Raw genomic sequence first — 19,461 nt, 5'->3', positions numbered from 1 at the left:
TGGAGCGTGGTTATACACCTAGTGAATGGAGCCCAGGCTGGAGCGTGATTATATACCCAGTGAAACTGTACTGGAGAAAACTGAATTCCCTCTTGTTATTGGGGAGCAATTACAGATATTTTCTTGGTTATGGCTGGGATCCCATGAACACTTCCTCTTCTTAGCACTGGGGCTTCATCTGCCTTGAACCTGTATAGGCCCCGTGAGTGCTCCAGCCTCTTGGAGTTCAAATGCACATCAGTCCTGTTGTGCCTGAAGACATTGCTTGGAATCATCCATCACCTCCAAACCTTGAGGGGAGGAGTTTGATGAAGACACTCATGAGACATCCACTCAGGACCGAGGGCCCCAAAGAGTGTGTGGAGGTGTGGATGGGAGAGATGATTCAGCAGTTAAGAGTACTTACTGTCTGCTCTTCCTGAGGTCCTGAGTTCACTTCCCAGCAACCACATGGTGGCTCACAATCATCATATAATATGATCCGATGCTCTCTTCTGGGTGGCACACACAGAAAATAAATAAATAGTACATATGATAACCTTTTTTAAAAGTGTGTGTGTGTGTGTGTGTGTGTGTGTGTCTATCTGTCTGTCTCTAGCTGTCAGTCTGCACACTGTCCAGCTGTGCGTCTCTGTGCTAATTCCCATTTAATTCAAGAAGAACCTTCTCTGCTGGGTAGAGTGAGGCTCTGATCTACAAGTGTAGCAGTTTGTCATTCCGAGTCAGTTTGCTGCTATCTGAGCCATGTTTTACGATGAGCTGTGCTTTTGAATGTCTGAGCTATGATTCTCCTTATCAACTTGTGTCGCTAGTCAAAGGTAGGGATATTATTACTGGGGTTATCTGGCAAGACTGACAAATTATAGGCGAGACATGACCCTGGCTCTGCTGATCCTGGGACGTTCCAGTGGACTGTGTAAAGCTTGGAACAGTTTGTAGAAGGCTTCGAGCTGACTCGCTTCATTCTCAACAGGTGGTGTCTCACCATCCATAGCATTTCCTAGCCCTGTCCATGTGAAAACTCCATCATGTTGGGAGCTTCACAAACCGATTACACGGGTATGAAATGCTAGCGGTGAGCCAGCCATTAGCCCTCCATTGCAGTGACCACAGTTTGATTGACTTTAAAGACTGGAACCTGGAGGTTGTAGAAAACACCCAATAGATCTCTCTCCCTTTGTGTGTAAGTGGTTCCTGACCTGCTCTGAGCTTTTGGGAATGTTTTCACTGGCTACTCAGGTTGTCTCATACTGAGAACCAGGTTGAAGGTTGCTGTCTCTGCTCAGCTGGCCATTGCTCTTACCGAATTATAACCATGTTACTCTAATTGAATTTGTCAATGTTCGTCCGGTTATGTATGTGTATATGAACGTGCGTATACACAAATATAGGAAATTCATGAAAATAAGAGACTGTGATCTGGTGATATAAGTTGTTTTAAAGAATGGCTTAAGTTTTTGTGTTTCTAATGAATGCTTTTTCTCCTCTGACCCTAGATGATATTGAAAGGTACAGCAAACGATACATGAAGGTCTATAAAGAAGAATGGGTACCAGGTACTGTGAAACAGATCGTGCTAACATACTTTCAAAAAGATTCATCTTAGTTTTATTTATGTATGTGTTTGTGTATGTTTATGCCATGTTTGTGAGGGTGCCCTTGGAGGCCAGAAGAAGGAATCAGATGCCCTGGGCTAGCATCCCAGGAGAAGAGGCTGTTGTGAGCTCCCTGGTGTGGTACTTAACACCGAACTTTGGATGGGAAGCAAACACTCTAAAGCACCAAGCCAGCTCTCCAGCCCCTTAAAATACTTTTTAAAGACCACTTTCCTTATCAGATACCATAAAAGTCCATTAGATTCTTGGGCGTTTTCTTTGCTTTCAGCTGTCAGAAAGTAGAGTCTTTTTTTTTCCCTTCCTATAATTAATTAGTAATGGAAAGCACTTTAAGGATACTTTAACTCTTTCTCATATTCTATGAGATATAGATAAGTTTTAGCCACTAGCATACCATTCTGACAGAAAGATGCCTGAGAGACTTGTTGTTAGCATTCAGAAGTATTACATTGCATAGCTACAGGATGGAGAGGGCCTTAAAGGAAACATCATTCCACCAGTTTATGTTATCGACAGAAAACAGTCACCATAGAAAAGAAGTAACCGGTCAGGGTCTCTTACCAATACTGCCATCCCTCAGACATTCATCGACTTTTATACCTCTAACAAAAATGTTTTTATCGAAACTACCCTTAGGTGAATGTGTAAATATCATTCACAAGCTTTGTCACTTTCCCAGAGTAGAGTGTTCTCTTTGGCTTGTTGAGCTTAAGATGTGGGGCGAGGGTGGGAACCCCTTTTCCAAATCATTCTTTTTTTCATGATCTAAGAAGTTTAAAACTAAAATATATTCAAATCAAAATTTATCACTCTAAGTAAAATGATAATGGTTAACTATTTCATAAAAATACATTGACATTGCTGTATCAGCAGCCACTATCTTTAAACCTTTCTTGAATATTTCAAATATTTTAATTTATATGTTTTTGTTGTGCGCACATGTGTGCATGTGTGTGTGTATACACCAAATGTGTGCTGATGCCTGAGAAAGCCAAAAAAGAACATCGGATTTCCTGGAGCTGGAGTTACACATGCCTGTAAGCCACACAGTAGGGGTGCTGGAAACTGGACTCTAGTCCTCTGGAAGACTAGGATGTGCTCTCACTACTGAACCATCCCTCCGGCCCTGAATCTATTTAAAAATGAGGCTAAGGATTGGAGAATACTTGGCTAGCATATATGAGGCCCATGTTAAATTCCTAACACCCTCCAGAAAATTAAAAGAAAGTAAATAAATAAAGGAGTTGTTTAGTTAATGCAACTGAAAGCCATTCACTGGGGAGAATTTACATGTTCACAACTACTAGTATTTTTAATGGAAAAATTCAAATAATTATTAAAATTATTTTATGTCTTAGGTATTGGGTTTGATTATCTGCCTTAACTCTTGAAAAAATGTTACTTAATATGTATATATCAACATACAACTTACAAAATACAAAGTAGCCAAATAATAATATTTAAGAAAACAGTTGTGGTTTTGATAGTAACATCCACAAAGAATTTCCATAAGATTTTTTTTTTCCAAGATACTTTATTATACCAGTTCAAAGCTGTTTAATGAGGTCTTTTTCTCTACAGGAGAAACATGTCATGGTGCATTCTATTTATATTGGGTTTGTTTTGTTACATTCTAGACTAAGTCTGGACAAGCAGATACTAAGAAATGTTACTGTCTTTGCATGAGCAGCTGTCACTGTGTTAAGTAGCCAGGTCCAGAGCTACCAAGGACACTGAGACTTTTTTTCTGTTCTTTCTTACACATAGATTGGAGAAGATTTCCAAGAGAGATGATGCCAAGGAAAAAATGCAGAAAAGGTACACTGACTAATGTGACCGTGGTCTAGGCTTGCAAGAGTATTGCTGAAGCTCTGAGTGCAGAAGCCAAGCTCAAGTTAGGCTCAGAATTGCAAATTCTCTTCCTTACAGTATGTCTGGCATTTTGATTATTTTACTGGCTCTTACTGGCTGTTGACTTTTGGACCTTCTATTTTCTTGAATTAATCTCATTCTTTAATTGTGAAAAATTTCCATGCGAGCAAAGAACTCTATTATACACACTGTCTCATTTGTATGTATGCAGATTTTTATGATCTCACTGGCTATGTTCTACATTATTACATGACACATTTTAAAATTGCAGCACTGTTGACAGTTGTTGGCTGTTGGGGGAGGAGAGTCAGCCTTTAAGGATGTGGCCGCTGTTAGGTTGACAAATTTGACCTGATCCGTAGATTATTAAAAGGAGGAGGACATGAAGTTGGGAAGGAGAGTGTGAGTACATTTTGGAGGAGTTAATGGGAGGAGGGAGGAGGAGGAGGAATGGAATACATTGTATATATTTATGAAATTCATAAAGCATTAGCAAACTATTTAATATTGTAGTTGAACCAACATAAACCTATCCCTGGCCAACTTACAAATGAATGAGACTCAGACTATGGTTATTTATTTGGCTTTAACAATTAACTGGGGTGGGGCTAACCTCTGATCTGCTTTTCTAACTGCTGGCCTGGCTACTTTCCCAACAGTGTACCCCAGATACTTGCAGTTTCTCCTGGCCATGTGCAGCCCCTCTCATGACGGCTTCTAGCAACAGACCAAACTCAACATAATATTAAAAAGAAAGACATGTACTAGGAAAAATTGAAGAGCTGGTAAAAGAGATTTATGTTAGATAAAAAGATGCCAAAATATATTTTTTTATTTGTTCTTTAATAATTCCATTCAATAAATAATTGTCTGCTATTGTGAGACACTGCCATGAGGAACAGAGAGAGCTCATGTAACTGGGACTATTCTTGCTTCTTGGAGCTTACAGTTAGGTGCAGGAACAACATGAAAGGGGCTTGGGGATGGCTTGGTCAGTAAAGTGCTTAGTTCAGATCTCTGTTACCCATGTAAAAAGTGTGGCATTGCTGAACCCACCTCCAAAAGCCTGGGTGCTTACTGGTCAGCCAATCAACATGCATGAGCACACACGCACACGCGCGCGCGCACACACACACACACTATGAAACAAAAACATATGTGCTTTTGGGAAGTCTGGGAAACGTTCTGAGGAAGTGCAATGGCTAAAGGCATTAGTGTCATGATAAAGCATTTATGTGTGAGCAGATACCGGGCATGTGCTAGTGGACCACAATTTGTAGCAGACTGGAGGTCTAAGAACATACCTATCTTGGTTATCATTGGAGCTTCATACATTAATCTTAGTACAGCTTCTGGTGGCAAGGATTCTCATTTATTGAAAAACAAATCAACAATTACATTCTCTTTCCCGTGTGTGTTAGTATTTTTAATTGTGCACAGTATAGTTGTTGTGTCGGTTCCTCCCTGTTGTGACAACTTCTGTTGATCTACATGAAGGTAGATAGGTAGCCACAGAGAGTTCAAGGGTGGCAGAGGTTTGTTGAAGAACCAGCTTCTGATATATACTGAAAAGAAACAAGTTCAAATATGTGCATACATGAAAAAAAATAGTTACCTATGGAAAATTTTCATGTCAACATTTTAGGATAAAAACAGTCTTTCTGTACTATTGGTGATTTGATCCTTCTGAAAGTGAGCATGAATTAAGTATCAAAACACAAAGAAGGAAAGATGAGGGGTATTGTATCTGGCTGGGACTCACCTTTTTAGTAAAATATTAGGCCTGAAAGGAAATCTCAGTGGTTAAGAGTGCTTCCTGATTCATTCAGCGGACCAGAGTTCAGAGCCCAGAGCCCATATCAGGTGACTCGTACGTGTCTGTAACACTAACTCCGAAGGATCTGATACCTCATTCTGGCACACACACGCCACACACATACACACGCAAATAAAAAATTAAATATTTTAAATGAAATTAATGATTTTTGTAAATATTTCTAGCTGGTCAACTTTTCTGGTATTCACCTTATGGTTGTATATATTGTGAAATTAAATAACTTCATAAAAAGTCCTTAGAAAAAAAGACTTTATGGTGTGAACGGATTGAATTCTCAGCTAACAGTTGTTGGCTGAGTACTTACTGAGTACTTACTGAGCTCTTGGTCATACATGAGCCTATGCTTTGAGTACCTATTACACAGTCTTTGCCTTCCAGGAGGACGACAAAAGTTATGTTATATACCATTTAATGTTAGGTTATATTTTTTCCCCCAGACTTAATTAATTCAGGAGCTCTGAAGTCACTGTCTTAGTGAGGGTTTCTATTTTTGCAATGAAACACCATGAATAAAAAGAAAATTGGGAAGGAAAGGGTTTATTTATTTGGCTTACAGTTCCAGATCATAGTCCATCATTGGGGGAAGCCAGGACAGGAACTCAAGCAGAGCTAGAACCCAGAGGCAGGAGCTGATGCAGAGGCCATAACTTGCTCCAGCTCTGCCCTCTGCAGCTCACACAGCTTGTCTTCTAGGCTCCAGCAGGCTCCACTCCACTGCTGCTGCTGTTCTTGGTGGTTGTCCCATGGTTCTGCTGTCTCCAAAGCTACTGGGGTCCCTTGCGGCAACTGCACTCCACTTTCACTTTTCACTACTCTCTCTTCCTGGTCCTAAGCCTCATCTTCATCTTCTCTGCATCTCTTTGGGCCTTCAGCGGCCACCCAGGCTACTACACCTTCACCAGTGGCCTCTCTTGGCCTCTCACAGTATTCTAGTGCATTACTTGCTCTCTGTGACCCCTTCATGCTCAAACACAGTACCACCTGGGTGACTTACACAGTACTAAGTCGGCCAACATGAGATACAACCTTGGCTCTCTCTGCAACACTGCTTCTCTGTGTTCTCAGAAGACACCTCCCAGATTTCACCTCAGTGATGCTGGTCTCTTCTTAATCACCACTAATTTCTTAGTGCCACCATCAGCTGTCCCAGTAATGCAAAGGTTTCTAAATCAAAATAGCAAATGGCCCAGATAGTCTTCAGTCTTCCTTCTGAAATTTCACAAGCCAGGCCCTTCACCCTTTTCTTTGCTCTCAACATTAACATTTTCGGAGCTTCCACAGACCTCTTAACCCTCAATGGCTTTTCAAGCCCAAAGTTCTAAAATCATTTGATAATCCTCCCCCAAACATATGGTCAGGTCTGTCAGCAATACCCCACTACCCTGGTAGCAATTGTTATCTTAGGTGTTTACTGCTGTGAAGAGGCACCATGACCACGGCAACTCTTATAAAGACTAACATTTAGTTGGGACTGGCTTACAGTTTCAGAGGTTCAGTCCATTATCGTCATGGCAGGAAGCATAGTAGGAAGACATGGTGCTGGCAGAGCTGAGAGTTCTACATCTTGATCTGATGGCAGCCAGGAGACTGGATTCCATACTGGGCAGAGCTTAAACACACACACACATGCATGCACACACACACACTCACACACACACACACACATACACACACTCAAGGTCACACACACACACATATACACACTTTAAGGTCATATATATGACAGAGTCCACCTCCACAGTGACACACTTCCTCCAAGAAGGCCATGCCTACTCCAACAAGGCCACACCCCGTAATAGTGCCGTTCCCCATGTGCCAAGCATTCAAACGCTTAAGTCTGTGGGGGCCACAGCTATTCAAACATTCAGTGACTCCGTAGGCTAAAGTTTTAAGTCCACCAGTTATGGGTTCCACTGTGGTCTGAAAATCATTTGTGTGTTGAGTGTTTGTCTTTAACACAACTAAATCTTTCTGAGCCTGGTTTTTGATACCTAAAGATTTGGGGGGTATTTGGTTTTGGCAAATAACTGTAATCATTTCTCCTCATGAGAATTGTTTATGGCTTATAAGAATTCCTTGGTAATTGGCAAAGTCTTCATAGGAAATAATTTTTTATTACCTGCTGTTTTGAATGATCTGGTGATGAAATACTTTGCTTACAGTAAAACAAACTGGGTCTTAGAGCTTGTTGAAACATTTTCTTTCACTTATGTGAAGTGACAGACTAACCATTTTACTCTTCACCATGAAGACAGTTCTTGTAAACATCATCTATAATCTTTCCTAACCCTTTACCATCAGCCAGGGCAGATTTACCTGCACTTTTTTTGCTTCACACCTGCTTAACACTGCTTGTGTTAAAATGGCCTTCACTGATGGACGAGTGACTGAGGAACCCTTGCCGGGCCTTTTCTTGTTATTCTAGTGTTTCTGTCTCAAGTAACGTTATAGCAGATTTTGTCTCTAATAATATCAGTGGTGAGAGTAAAGCTCCAGTGCTTAGTTAAAATAGTCCTGTTCGTAGTCTAAATAATGTCGTGTGCAGTATTTGTTCAGAGCACATGGCGTGGTCTAGCACAGTGCTACACCCCAGAGCTTAGGAGGTACCACCCTTGCTGTCCTTTCTGCAGTAGTAAATCTGTTAACAAATTGTGCTTTCCTTACAGGGGATCCAAAGTCTAAACCGGCCAAAGCTGCAGGCAAGGACACTTCACTCATTAGTTCTGCAGATGTGTTGAAAAAGATTGAGGTAAGTTTATAGTTATAAACATGAACTGGAAAAATATAAAAGGCCATACTGCTTCTTCCTCCACCTTTCCGCCTTCTCCTTTTAATAGTGTGCATTTGGCAGAAGAGAGGCCAGTCTTTAAGTTAGGGTTGAGCTTTGCTGTCAGGGAGGTGTGGAGAAAGAGCCCTCCTGTCAGAGGACACGGGGATGCCAGGTTGTCCCACACTGACTTTTTGAAGCTCTGCCCACAGCTCCAGGGCTTCTTTTCACTATACCCTTAACTCCCCATTGTATTTGATTGTGGCGTGGGGGATGGGAGAGACATTGGACCCACTGGTGTAATTGATGCGGTTCTTTACAGAAGTCCTGCTTCTCTTTGTTGCTGTGTTTGTTGTCGGTACTTTCACTCCCAACCTCAGTGTTTTGGAATATAAATAGAAGACTCTATTGAGGCAAAGATGTCATTTTCTGGAATCTATTTGTCTATCATTAATCAAAACAAACAAAGTTTGGGTTAGTACCTCGAGACTGCTGCCTCCTCCTTGTCCATAGCGTTATTCTCTTTGTTGTAGACTAAAAAACTACACATCGCATATCAATTCTTTCAGAGATACTTTATTCATAGAAAATATGAAACTTCCTCCTGTCATTGTTTTAAATCTTTAAACATTATTTTATTGTTTTATGTGTACGAGTGTTTTGCTTGCATGTGTGGTGGGTACCACATGTGTGCCTGGTGTCCATGGATGTCAAAAGAGGGCTCTTAGCTGCTGAGGTGGCCTGAATCCCCCAGTCAGTGATGAAGATAGCATGCCACACTCCTGGATTTTCATTTTATTACTTAACAAAATGTCATAGGTATAGCTCCATATGCGACTGTCCAGAGCTCCCCCATTCTGTTGTCAGCACTGTGAGAACGAACTGTAGTTACTTAATAATGTCATTAATATGCTACTGAAAACCAGTGCTTCTTCAGGTGTTTTGCTGTTATTAATAATGCTGAGAATGTATAGTAAGTATGCCACATGAGTGGAGTAGTTTCTAGGTTTCCAGTCGTGCTTGCTGACCTCTTTGGCACATCTGCTTGATGTGAAGCTTCTCATTTCACTGTTTTCTGAACAGTGTTTGGACTGATGATAGCATGGCCAAAATATAAAATCCAGAAGATCAGTGAAGGACTGGTAGTAAGGGTCAGGTTTAACTAGGTAGGTGGAATTTATAGATGGAATTTATCTGGTTCTGCCTTCTCAGAAAGCTTGGAGAAGTTCTCAAGAGGCACATACAGTGCTCTGTAGATTGGCCTTCACTCTGGGTGTGGTTTTCCTTAGGATAGCCAGTGCTTTCTTGGTGCTTACATTCGCCACCTTTTCCAGAACATTCCAAACACAGAAATCCTACTGTGTTTACAGTTTTAACAGAACAGTGGTTATCTCCAACAAAAGCAGCTCCATGCTTTATTATGGCGGCATTTGTGGGCAGAGGTAGCAGATGAGGTCTCAGAACAATGACAGACACACCTTCCTTCTGTCTTACCTGAGGGAGGGGTCTCCTTGAGTGTCCATTGTCTAAGAAGACCTGCTCTAGGTCCACATCTCAGCTCTTTTCCTGATGACGGACCTTCTCCCTGACACCTGCATAGTCAGCTTGAGTAGTTACAGCTTGTGGAAGAGAAAATGGAGTAGGTGAGCCAAAACCATTAGCTCATTGAAAGAACAAAGTAATCACACAGTACGTGTCCCTGGGATCATAAGAAAAACCGTAGATGGCTTCTGTCTCACTGCTGACATATGTGATGTGTTTGAGTTCGATGTGTGCCGTGAAGGTAGAGATGAGCCTATTGGCTTAGGCTGTGTGATTTGGCAACAGTAGCAATCCAGTCTTTGATCCTTACAGCACATTGAGTGAATACTATACTTTGAATAGTACAGTTGTTATAAAACAATCCTGGGTCTAATTTTGAAATAATTAGTTACTTTTTTAAAAGATGATAGAATATACTTGTCACAAAGTAAAATAAATACCTCAGTTCCATTATAATTGCATTTAATTGTAGGCATTTTAACCTATGATCTAGTTAAAGCAGAAAAGACATATCTTAATATTATTGTAGCATATTGTGTGTGTGTGTGTGTGCATGTGTGTCTGTCTGTCTTAGATGTTTCAAAAAGCTTATGAAAATTTTGGTCACTTAGGATATTCCAAGAAGATAGCCAGTTGGGAAATTGTACACATGATATTGCCAAAATTACTGCCAAGACAAGACAATAGTTATTATTAGAGTGAGCTATCCTGTGTGTGTGCTGGTCTTAGTTTTAATTAGTTCTGCTTGAGCAAGGTGAATTGCAAGCAATATTGCTTGAATTTTGTTTAAAAATTGAATCTTATGAGCTTGAGAGATGGCTCAGTAGATAAAATGTTTACTGGGCAAGCATGTTGACCTTGCAAGCACCAGCATGCACGTAGAAGTCATGTGGACCTGCAGCAGCCCGTAATCCCAGCACTTGGGAGACAGAGAGGAGTTCCTAAGGCAAGCAGTGGGCTGGCAAAACTAGCCAGAACCTGCCTCAATAAATTAAATGAAGCATGAATGAGAAAGATATCCAGTGTCGTTTCCAGCCTCCACATGCATGTTCAGTATGAGCACATTAATATACACACATACATTCCACACACATGTAAACACTATAAATTAGTTCATTTACATTGGGTTTGGTTAATGTGATCTTTCCTTTGCCTTTGATTTTCTTACTCTGGATATTAAATATGACTTCTGCTCATGAATAATCAACAAATCCTTAAGGAGTGATAGAGCATGCCTACATATTAATTCATTAATTACTCTTCTAATTACTGTTAGTAACAATCAGAAATTAGCTCATGTGAAGCTTTAATTATGATATGAAAAGTGATTGCTGTGCCTATCTCATAGAAAACCTGTCAAATGCTGCCTCTTGTGTAAAGTGAGTGTCACCCAACTGAGCGAACAGATAGAGACAGTAATAAAGTTAGGTCACTTCTATCAATTGAAAAAATAATTGGTAGTAATGAGGCATTTATAAAATCAAAACTTGGAGATGATGCACAGTGTGTGGTTTTCCAGGTAGACAGCAAGAACCATCCAGAAGCCAAAGCCTTTCCAACTCTTTCTCTTTTTTTGTTTTTAGAGTTGCTAATACAAACCAGTGTGTTCAGTGATGTGTTTTAATCTCCTTTTCACAACCTTCCAGGTGTATCTTGAAGCAGAAATTCTTGGCAATGGGAAGTACTGAAAGACAAAGGACACAGGAGTGGGATAAACTAAAGCATGTCCTTCATTTTAGAAGGAGGTTGGATTGGAACCTTGAAGAAAAAGCATTGTGAATTAGGATTCTAACCCCAGAGTAGCTGAGGGAGGCCCGGCAATAAGAAACAGAATGAGACTGGGTGTTGCTCTCGTTGACTGGTGGCTGCTGTTTCCCTGAGAGGTGGGAGGCAGGCCAGTGGGCCAGCGCATTAACTTAGGATTCAGCTGGGATGATCCATAGCTCTTCTTGGTGGGCTGGTGTGTAGATCAAAGTATAATCACTTGCATGTGGATTAACGAATCTCACTTTATCAGGAACTGGAAAAGAGAGGCGAGGGGGAAAGGTCGGATGAAGAAAATGAAGAAAAAGAAGGGAGCAAAGAGAAAGATGAGGAGGAGGACGGCGAGGAGGACGCAGAACAGGAGGAGTATGATGAAGAGGAGCAGGAGGAGGTAAAAGTCTGTCTGAGGAAGATAAGAGACCGCTGCCTAATCTTAAAAATTAGCTGTGCCTCGTGGCACGTGATGTCATTCAGCAAACAAAACCACGCCCATAATCCTAGCACTCAAGGATGACTGGGAGGAGTTTGAGGAGCTGGGGCTACACCATTGTGAGACCTTGTCACAAAAACGAAAAAAACCTGTTTATAGAACTGGAAATATATTTCCATCACCAGCATCAGTTGCTTGGTATGAAATGATAATAATACAGAATTAAAACCAGGAGATCACAGTAACTGGATTAACATCTCCTGCAAGCAAGGAATTAAGGAAATTGCCGAGAATAGTGCGGATCGTCCCTATTGACATAAAGTTTAGATGACACTTGAGGTACCAAAGAGCTTCGGCACAAAGGCCTAGAAGGGCATCCCTGCAGGCCCTCAAAGCTCAGGCTCCCCAGGTTATGTGGACAGCAGCAGAGCGTCTGGCTGTCAGCTCTTGATTTGGTTTTGGTTTTTGGACTCAAGATTCCTGGTTTTTAGAAACATGATATATTTCAAAAAGCTGCAGCCAGTCAAGGTGTTCGAGCAGGGCGATGTAGTTATCGGTAGCCTCTTGAGGACTAGGTAAGCCTAGAGTAAGATAATTTCCTTTCCGTTCTGGCAACCTTTGTCCTTACTCCATTTCCTCTCTTTACCTGGAACTTCCCAGCTGTGAAATACTTGTTATATGCTTTAAATATGTTGTATGAAATTTTACATTCTTTTGCAGTGTGTATTATTAGTGTGGATGAATTTTTGTCTGTTTACAAATGGCTAGCCAACTGCTAAACTCACCTGTAAAATCATTTACTTTCCTCGTTGATTAACCTATTCATTTAGCAGTTATTAGATCCCAAAGTTTTATCTCCAAGTTCTACTTTAGACAGGATTCGGAAGTCTTTTGCACTGATCCTTCTGGAACAATCCTGAGATGTCCCATGTAATAGGAACTTCTTGTTTCCAATGGGTTTTCCTGCTCCCTTCTCTGTCAGAATTTTCCCATGTATTTTATTCATTCTGTCATAGAACTTAGACAATGGAGGGTTTTCTTTTTGAAGATTTATTTTTATTTTACCGGTATGAGTGTTTGATTCTGTGAATACGTATGTACCATGTATGCGCTTGGTGCAGAGGAGGTGTTAGATCACCTGGTACTGCAGTTAGGGAGGTGTGAGCTACCGAAGTGAGGGAGCTGGGAACTGAACTGAGGACCTCTGTCAGAGCTATCTCTGCAGCCTTGTCAGTTAGGTCTTAAATACCTCTCGTTTGTCCCCAGCTTTGTTTTTAGGTCCCTCTTTACTTCCTGTGCTGATGTGACTGTTGCCGTGATACTTTAGATACTTAGTTTTGTCTTCATGATTCTCTTCCTGAATTCTTTCTCTACGTTGCTTAGCCCTGCCTCCCTCTCCACCCTTTTTCTGTCTTTCCAGCGTATACTGCGGCCTGGAACATCATCTTCTCTGATGTTTCCTTCTTCCCATCAGACCTGCTTAAGACCATTTGGGAGGAGCCACAGATACCACTCCACGTCAAGCCAGTAACCCTGTCTTGCTGGCTAACATGTTTTCTGTGCCTTCTGTTAAGTTGCCTTTTTACAGGAGGCTTTTCTGATCATCCTGAATCTTCAGTTTCCTTTACTCCCAGCCCGTGCTAGCAGCTTCACAAAGAACACAAAGCCTTTGAAGGAAATACTCTCACTTTCACATCCTCTACCTTCGAATTCAGTCACACACACACACACACACAATCATCAGTGGAAGAGATTTACCTTATCCTGTGTGAAGCAAGTTGCCCCAGCCCTTTGGAAACACTATTCAAGCCATTTCCTTTCCACAGTGTGAGCATGTTCCTGTGTTTGTTTCCTCTGTTCGTGACTGTGAACATGCTCAGCGTTCTTATGAAGCATGTGGCCTCTGTCCCACGCCCACCCAGCCTGCCTGTGGCAAAGCTTCTGGAACTGTTGTTGGCTCCTGTTGCTCCTCAGAAGCTAGTTCCCAGTTCCACGCTGTTCACCTGATTACTAAGCCACCACTGAAGCATTTCAGCGCTTACTTCTCTTGGCTTTTCTGTAGCTTCTAACATTTCTGCGAAACAGAAGATAATTCTGTTGTCAAAGTATTATTTCTCCCCCATGAACAGTTTACATCATGTGATCCAGGCGCATACTGTGTGCCAGGCTGTGTCCCAGTTGCCACGGTTGCTTCCCTTCATTTTTAGATAGAATGCATCTCGTTTTGCATCTGTTTCTTGCACCTTTTTGTGGCGTCTGCAGTTCTCTTCTCTCTGTTCTTTTGCATCTTGGAGTTCTCCAGCTCTGTGTTTAGCCTGTGTTTTCTGTATTCAATCTCTGGCTGTGACATCCTTACCACAGTTACTTCACATCTGGCTGTGGTGTCCTTACCTCATGCCTTCATTATCAGGTGTGACTCCTTTCCTTGTCACTCTGCATATAGTGATCTCTACATTGTGACTTAAGCTTGGTCACGAGACTGAAGAGAGCATTCTCCGCTCATGGAGACAAACAGGAAAGGCAACAGTTAGAACACACTGGAGAATTCTGTGGTGTAGAGCAGGCTGCTATGAGGGCACAAACCAGGCACCTGCTCCTAATTTCAGTACTTGGGAGGTGGAGTCAGGGTTATCAGAAGTTCAAGGTTCTCTTCAGCTACATAATAAATTTCAGGACAACCACAGACCCTGAGTCAGTCAAAAAAAAAATAATAATAATAATAAGATAACTTGTAAGACCTAGAGAGTCAGTGAGGTCAAGGTGAGAAAGCAGACAGTGTGTGTGCGCGCATGAGTGTGTGTGTGTGTGTGTGTGTGTGTGTGTGTGTGTGTGTGTGTTGACAAGACCTCACTGTAGGCCTATGTTTGAAACCCACTACAGCCTCGTGGCTTTAAATTTGCAGCAGCTCTTCTTTGCTCTCAGCCTCCTGGGTATCATTTGAGCCACTATGGCAGCTCCGAAATGCTGTTCTGATAACACCCTCTTTCTTTGAGTCTGGACCATGTGTGTTAAAATCAAAAGTTACTCCTAACAATTGCAAGCTCATGGGCTTGGGTAACAGCACACCTTTAATCCCAGCCCTCTGAAGGGGTGACAGAGCACACCTTTAATCCTCACACTCCAAATGCAAAGCCCACCTGGCCTGCATAGATTCCAGGCCAGCTGGGTCGACATAGCCATACTGTAATGTAGCGAACAAACAGATTTTGGTAGTTTAAGAGCTGTCAAGTAGGCCTCTGTGAAGCTCTGCACTGGAGAGTGGGTTTAAGTCCGTAAGTTTATATATCTATATTTCGTTAAACAGCAAAGCTAGAGAGAAATGAGGCTGGGTGGGGGATAGAAAGGGCGCTCCCATAGAGGCCTTGTAACTTGAAAGGTCTACTCTTTGTTTTTTTTTTTTTTAAACAATTAATTAATTGTAATTTCATGGTAATTAACTTACTCGTTGAGTTTGGGTTGGTAATACTTAAACAAGTACAGTGGAATATTTCATCTGCTAACAGATGAAAATGTTAAATAAAGAACATACTTCTTTTGCTGTTAATGATTTGAATATTTAGCTTAAGAATAAATTTGTAACTCAGTGGGGAACCAAGAGCCCCTCAGTCCACCAGGCTCAGCAGGCTCTGAAATGTCATGCCTGAATAAGATTGCTAACATCTATGTTAGCATCTGAGTCACCAGGCATTCGGAGAAAGTACCCATGGCCAAACTACAATGCAACTTTCTCTGCCTTGCTTTTGGGGGGAAATTCATTTGCTTCTATTTCTCTACATGCATAGAGCCAAAGCCTTGTTTCCTGGGTGCCGTCCTTTAAATGTTCTGCCAGCCACCCCTTCCCTAGGACAAAGGCCCAGGCTCCAACTGGTTCTGGACATCTATGGATTTCTCAGGACCAGAGAAGCTAGGCCAATTTTATGGAACTACAAAGGGTTTGTGTTGAATGAATAAACTTGCAGGATTTAGGGAAGAGAAAGTAATATAAAATATGTAAATGTGCAAATACATTCTATATTTTTAACATGAAAACCTGTAAGGTAAAGCTAGTTTTCCAAAAGCTTTTTTTTTTTTTTTTTTTTTTTTTTTGAGACTGTCATCTGTTTCCACTGTAAATAGTAGAAATGTGGATATTTTGGGGAATAGAGTCTAGGGTGTACAACAGGGTCTTGCTATGTATGTAGTCCAGGGTGGCTTTGAACTCTTCAGGTCTTTCAGCTCAGTCTTTCAGGGTTTCTCTGTGTAGTCCCGGCTGTCCTGGAACTCACTCTGTAGACCAGGCTGGCCTCAAACTCAGAAATCCGCCTGCCTCTGCCTCCCAAGTGTCAGCTCAGTCTTTTTAGTTCTGGGATTACAGGTATGAGCCACTAATGCTTCTCCTGCATCCCTGGTTTTCCACTCATGTTTTTCATACATTCATCCAATCCCTGCCTGTCACTCTTTGACCTTCCATCCCCCAATCTACTATAGATCAAACAAGTCCTTAGTACTGTACTATCTCATTCCATCCCTAAGAGTCTCAGTGTGGACACAGAGTAAAAGCTCTCTAATACCATGCTGTCATTGCTCTCGATATGATCAAGTATCTCACCACCCTTAAGTTTTGTTTGGTTCAAAAATCTCTATTAGGAACCCATGCACTACAACTGTCCAAGAAGTCTTAATCTGTCTATATTCAAGTGGATTTTTGAAGTTTGGATAGAAGGCACACATATCTTCTATAGCCTTAAGGAAGCTCGAGCTGACACCTTGCCGGAAGCCGAGATGTCATGAGCAGGATGTAATGTGGTTTCCCATGGGTTTGGGTTAGGAGACTATATTTTGATAGGAAGGGAAAGTCCCTCTGCTGGTGCCATCAAGCTCCGTGACTTCATGCCTGGGTTCTGGCGCAGGGTGAGACTATTGATGAAAACACTTCTTCCTTGGTGGTCAGTGCTTAGTGTTTCAGCTCCTTAAATCCCGAATCTCCCCACCGAGGAGTGCTGCACAGGCCGTTCCTGCTGAGGTGCATCACAGCCCTTTTTCCTCTCTTAGCTGGTTAGTACCCCGAGCACAGTAGAAAATGATACTTAAAAGAAAGCGGCACAGGTCAAAATGTGTGAGGACCGCTTGTGAAAAAGGAGAGCACTCACAAGCAAAAGACTCTCTCCAAGTTTCTGTGTTTTCTTTTTATCTCAACTTGACACCTATAAACCACAGGGATGTTCTGTTTTGTATTGTCTTATTTGGTGCATTCTACTGACTGAGGAATTCATCCCTTCACTTAGGAGAATGACTACATTAATTCCTACTTCGACAACGGGGATGATTTTGGTGTAGACAGCGACGACAACATGGATGAAGCCACCTACTAGCCATGGGGTCCCCAGATATTTGGCTGATTCAGCTTCAAGCATTTGAATCGACTTTATTTTGGATAAGGACTAAGTCCGTATTTTCTGTTGTTCTGTCTGACGAATTTGTATCCAATTCTTCAGAACGACTTTGTGTTTACACCCCATGACCTTACTCCATTACCTCTGCCATACCTCTGATTATGCAACGCAGTTGTGGGGTTCTCTGGGTTCTGTTTGATCTGGATTTGAATGTTTCTGAAGAGTTTTAGTATCACTCAGTCTGTGTGTTCACAGTTGAAAAAGATCACTCTGGCTCACCTGCTGACCTTTGGTAAAAACTGTTACTAGTCATAGTAGATTTCTCTAATACTGCACGTGGGGCACTTTAAGAACCAACTGGACAGTGATCGCTCTCGCCCGGTACACTCTGTTTATCATGCTGTGATCTTGTAAACGTACCTGAGTTCTTAACAGTACAGACTCAGGGGATTCGAGTTACGCTGAGAGGAAACAGGCGCTCAGCAAACATCAGTGGTCTGGATGAAATCTGTTTTTGTTCTCAGCCGCAACAAAGACTTTCACGAGGTGGAAGGTTATCAGTGTCTGGCCTTGGTGATCACTCCAAGCCATACGGTGTACAGTGTGTGAATTTTGACTCCACTGTAATAAGTCTGACACTTTCAATTTCTTGGGCTTACAGGGCGTGGGAGGGGACCTGAGACATACTGCTTAATTCTAGATTTATGTAACTTGAAATAAGTCCTGGTTGTATAAACCTCATGATAGAATGGTGTGTGTGTGTGTGTGTGTGTGTGTGTGTGTGTAAGGGCTATGCCCTCCCTTATCTTTCACAAGATTCATAAATTGCAAGTCAATTATATAATCATGTAAAATTAACTCAGGTCATTTTGAAATTATGGTTGATTCTTCTTGTTTTAACTTACAGGGTGACTCCTTGCAGTTTTATATTTTGCAGGAGAAAATATTCAGAACCCCTCACCTCTGAGGACTTTTTAACATGCCAAAGATTTTCAAGAGAATCATAGTGTACATTTTAAAACTAATATATAAATGTATCTGCCTACAGGACGAAAATCGGTTTTTCCCACTGGGGAGACTTGTTACTCATTATCCTCTGACCTGAAAACTGGAGCCCTGCTTTTTCTCTCAGGGTTAAGAGAACCTTGATATTAAGCTTAAGTTTGTGTGCCTTACTTTCTCCACTTGTAAACAGTTTCCTATAAAAATTTATAGGAAAATTTACAGTGTTTAAACACTAACCAGAATTGACCAAATATGTTACGTTACAGAAACAACCATATCTTAAATTTTCTTTTTGCTCTCTAAGCAGTTGTACTGTGGAAAATGAAATAGTTTGGAGGAGCAGTTTCCTGTTGAGTTATACTTCGATTTTCCAGTCTTGTATCTGTGTTAGAAACTGTAGTTTATTTGTATGATCCAGAGAGATTCCAAAATTCCTTTCTCAGGTGAAGAATCACTTTCAACGGCAATACTTCAAATACTTCCTGATGGGTTCGAGGGCCATCTTAACAGTGTAATGCTGTACTGAAAGCTTGTGAATGACATCCAGTTCCCAGAAGCTTATACAAATACTGTAAGATTCCAAGTGGAAACCAAGTCTTTAAAGCTTCAGTGTGTTGGGAAACTTACATGAAATTTTCAGTAATAATGGCAAATGCTGTAGTTTGGGAATAAGAAGTACTTTATTCTCTTACCTTTGGTACCAGGCCCAAAGATCCCATTCATAGATATTGTTTGGTTTTGTTTCCTTAACTCTTCCTATCAGGGAGCTACATTGACAAAGCCTTCTTCCCTAGCTTCCAGTGTGTCTTTGGGTGTGCGCCTGCCACCCAGAGGGAAGTGCTTTTGCACAGGATTGACTCTGGAACCCCTGACATCTCTTCTAAGGATGCCCATCCTCATTTGAAAGATCAGTTTACAACTTTAAACATACTGATTTTGAGAAAAGATGAGATGTTTCCAGGTTGCTTGGCTACCATAAATCTCTTTAGCTCTGAGTCTATGAAATTACTTTGTAGAGAGCTTCTTAATAGTTAGATAAGAATACTTACTGGGGTATCCTTAACATTATCATAACATATAAAACTAGTTGCCACATGCTGATTTTTCTGTATTTGTTTACACATATAAAGTTTAAAAAATAAAATTTTGGCCTTAATACCAAGATGGTTTGCAGTGAACATTTATTTGGTAGAGAAAACAAGCTAATTCTGATTTTTTTTTCTACACACACACACCAAAAGAAACCTCTTGCCTTT

At 41.3% G+C, this 19,461-nt stretch overlaps 1 protein-coding gene across 2 annotated transcripts in view; it reads left to right on the top strand.

Moving 5' to 3' along the window:
- The window catches only part of Polr3g (RNA polymerase III subunit G), a 36,243-nt gene extending 16,815 nt beyond the window's left edge, over positions 1–19,428 (top strand). Inside the window, exons 4-8 of one of the 2 annotated variants that reach the window (XM_028760122.1) lie at positions 1,497–1,556; positions 3,384–3,434; positions 7,992–8,074; positions 11,652–11,789; positions 17,093–19,428. In XM_028760122.1, the coding sequence (XP_028615955.1) occupies positions 1,497–1,556; positions 3,384–3,434; positions 7,992–8,074; positions 11,652–11,789; positions 17,093–17,179 (419 nt within the window). In that variant the 3' untranslated portion in view covers positions 17,180–19,428. Of the gene's footprint in view, positions 1–1,496; positions 1,557–3,383; positions 3,435–7,991; positions 8,075–11,651; positions 12,146–17,092 lie in introns of those variants that run through there. The other variant, XM_028760121.1, reaches the window with a different exon arrangement.
- The last annotated feature ends 33 nt before the right edge of the window (positions 19,429–19,461 follow it).

Source organism: Grammomys surdaster, unplaced genomic scaffold (assembly GCF_004785775.1).
Source record: "Grammomys surdaster isolate TR1022 unplaced genomic scaffold, NIH_TR_1.0 126391, whole genome shotgun sequence".
In the NCBI taxonomy this organism is placed as follows: Eukaryota; Metazoa; Chordata; class Mammalia; order Rodentia; family Muridae; genus Grammomys; species Grammomys surdaster.
The sequence above is the reverse complement of the archived record's forward strand: the minus strand, read 5'-3'. Positions and strand labels throughout refer to the sequence as shown.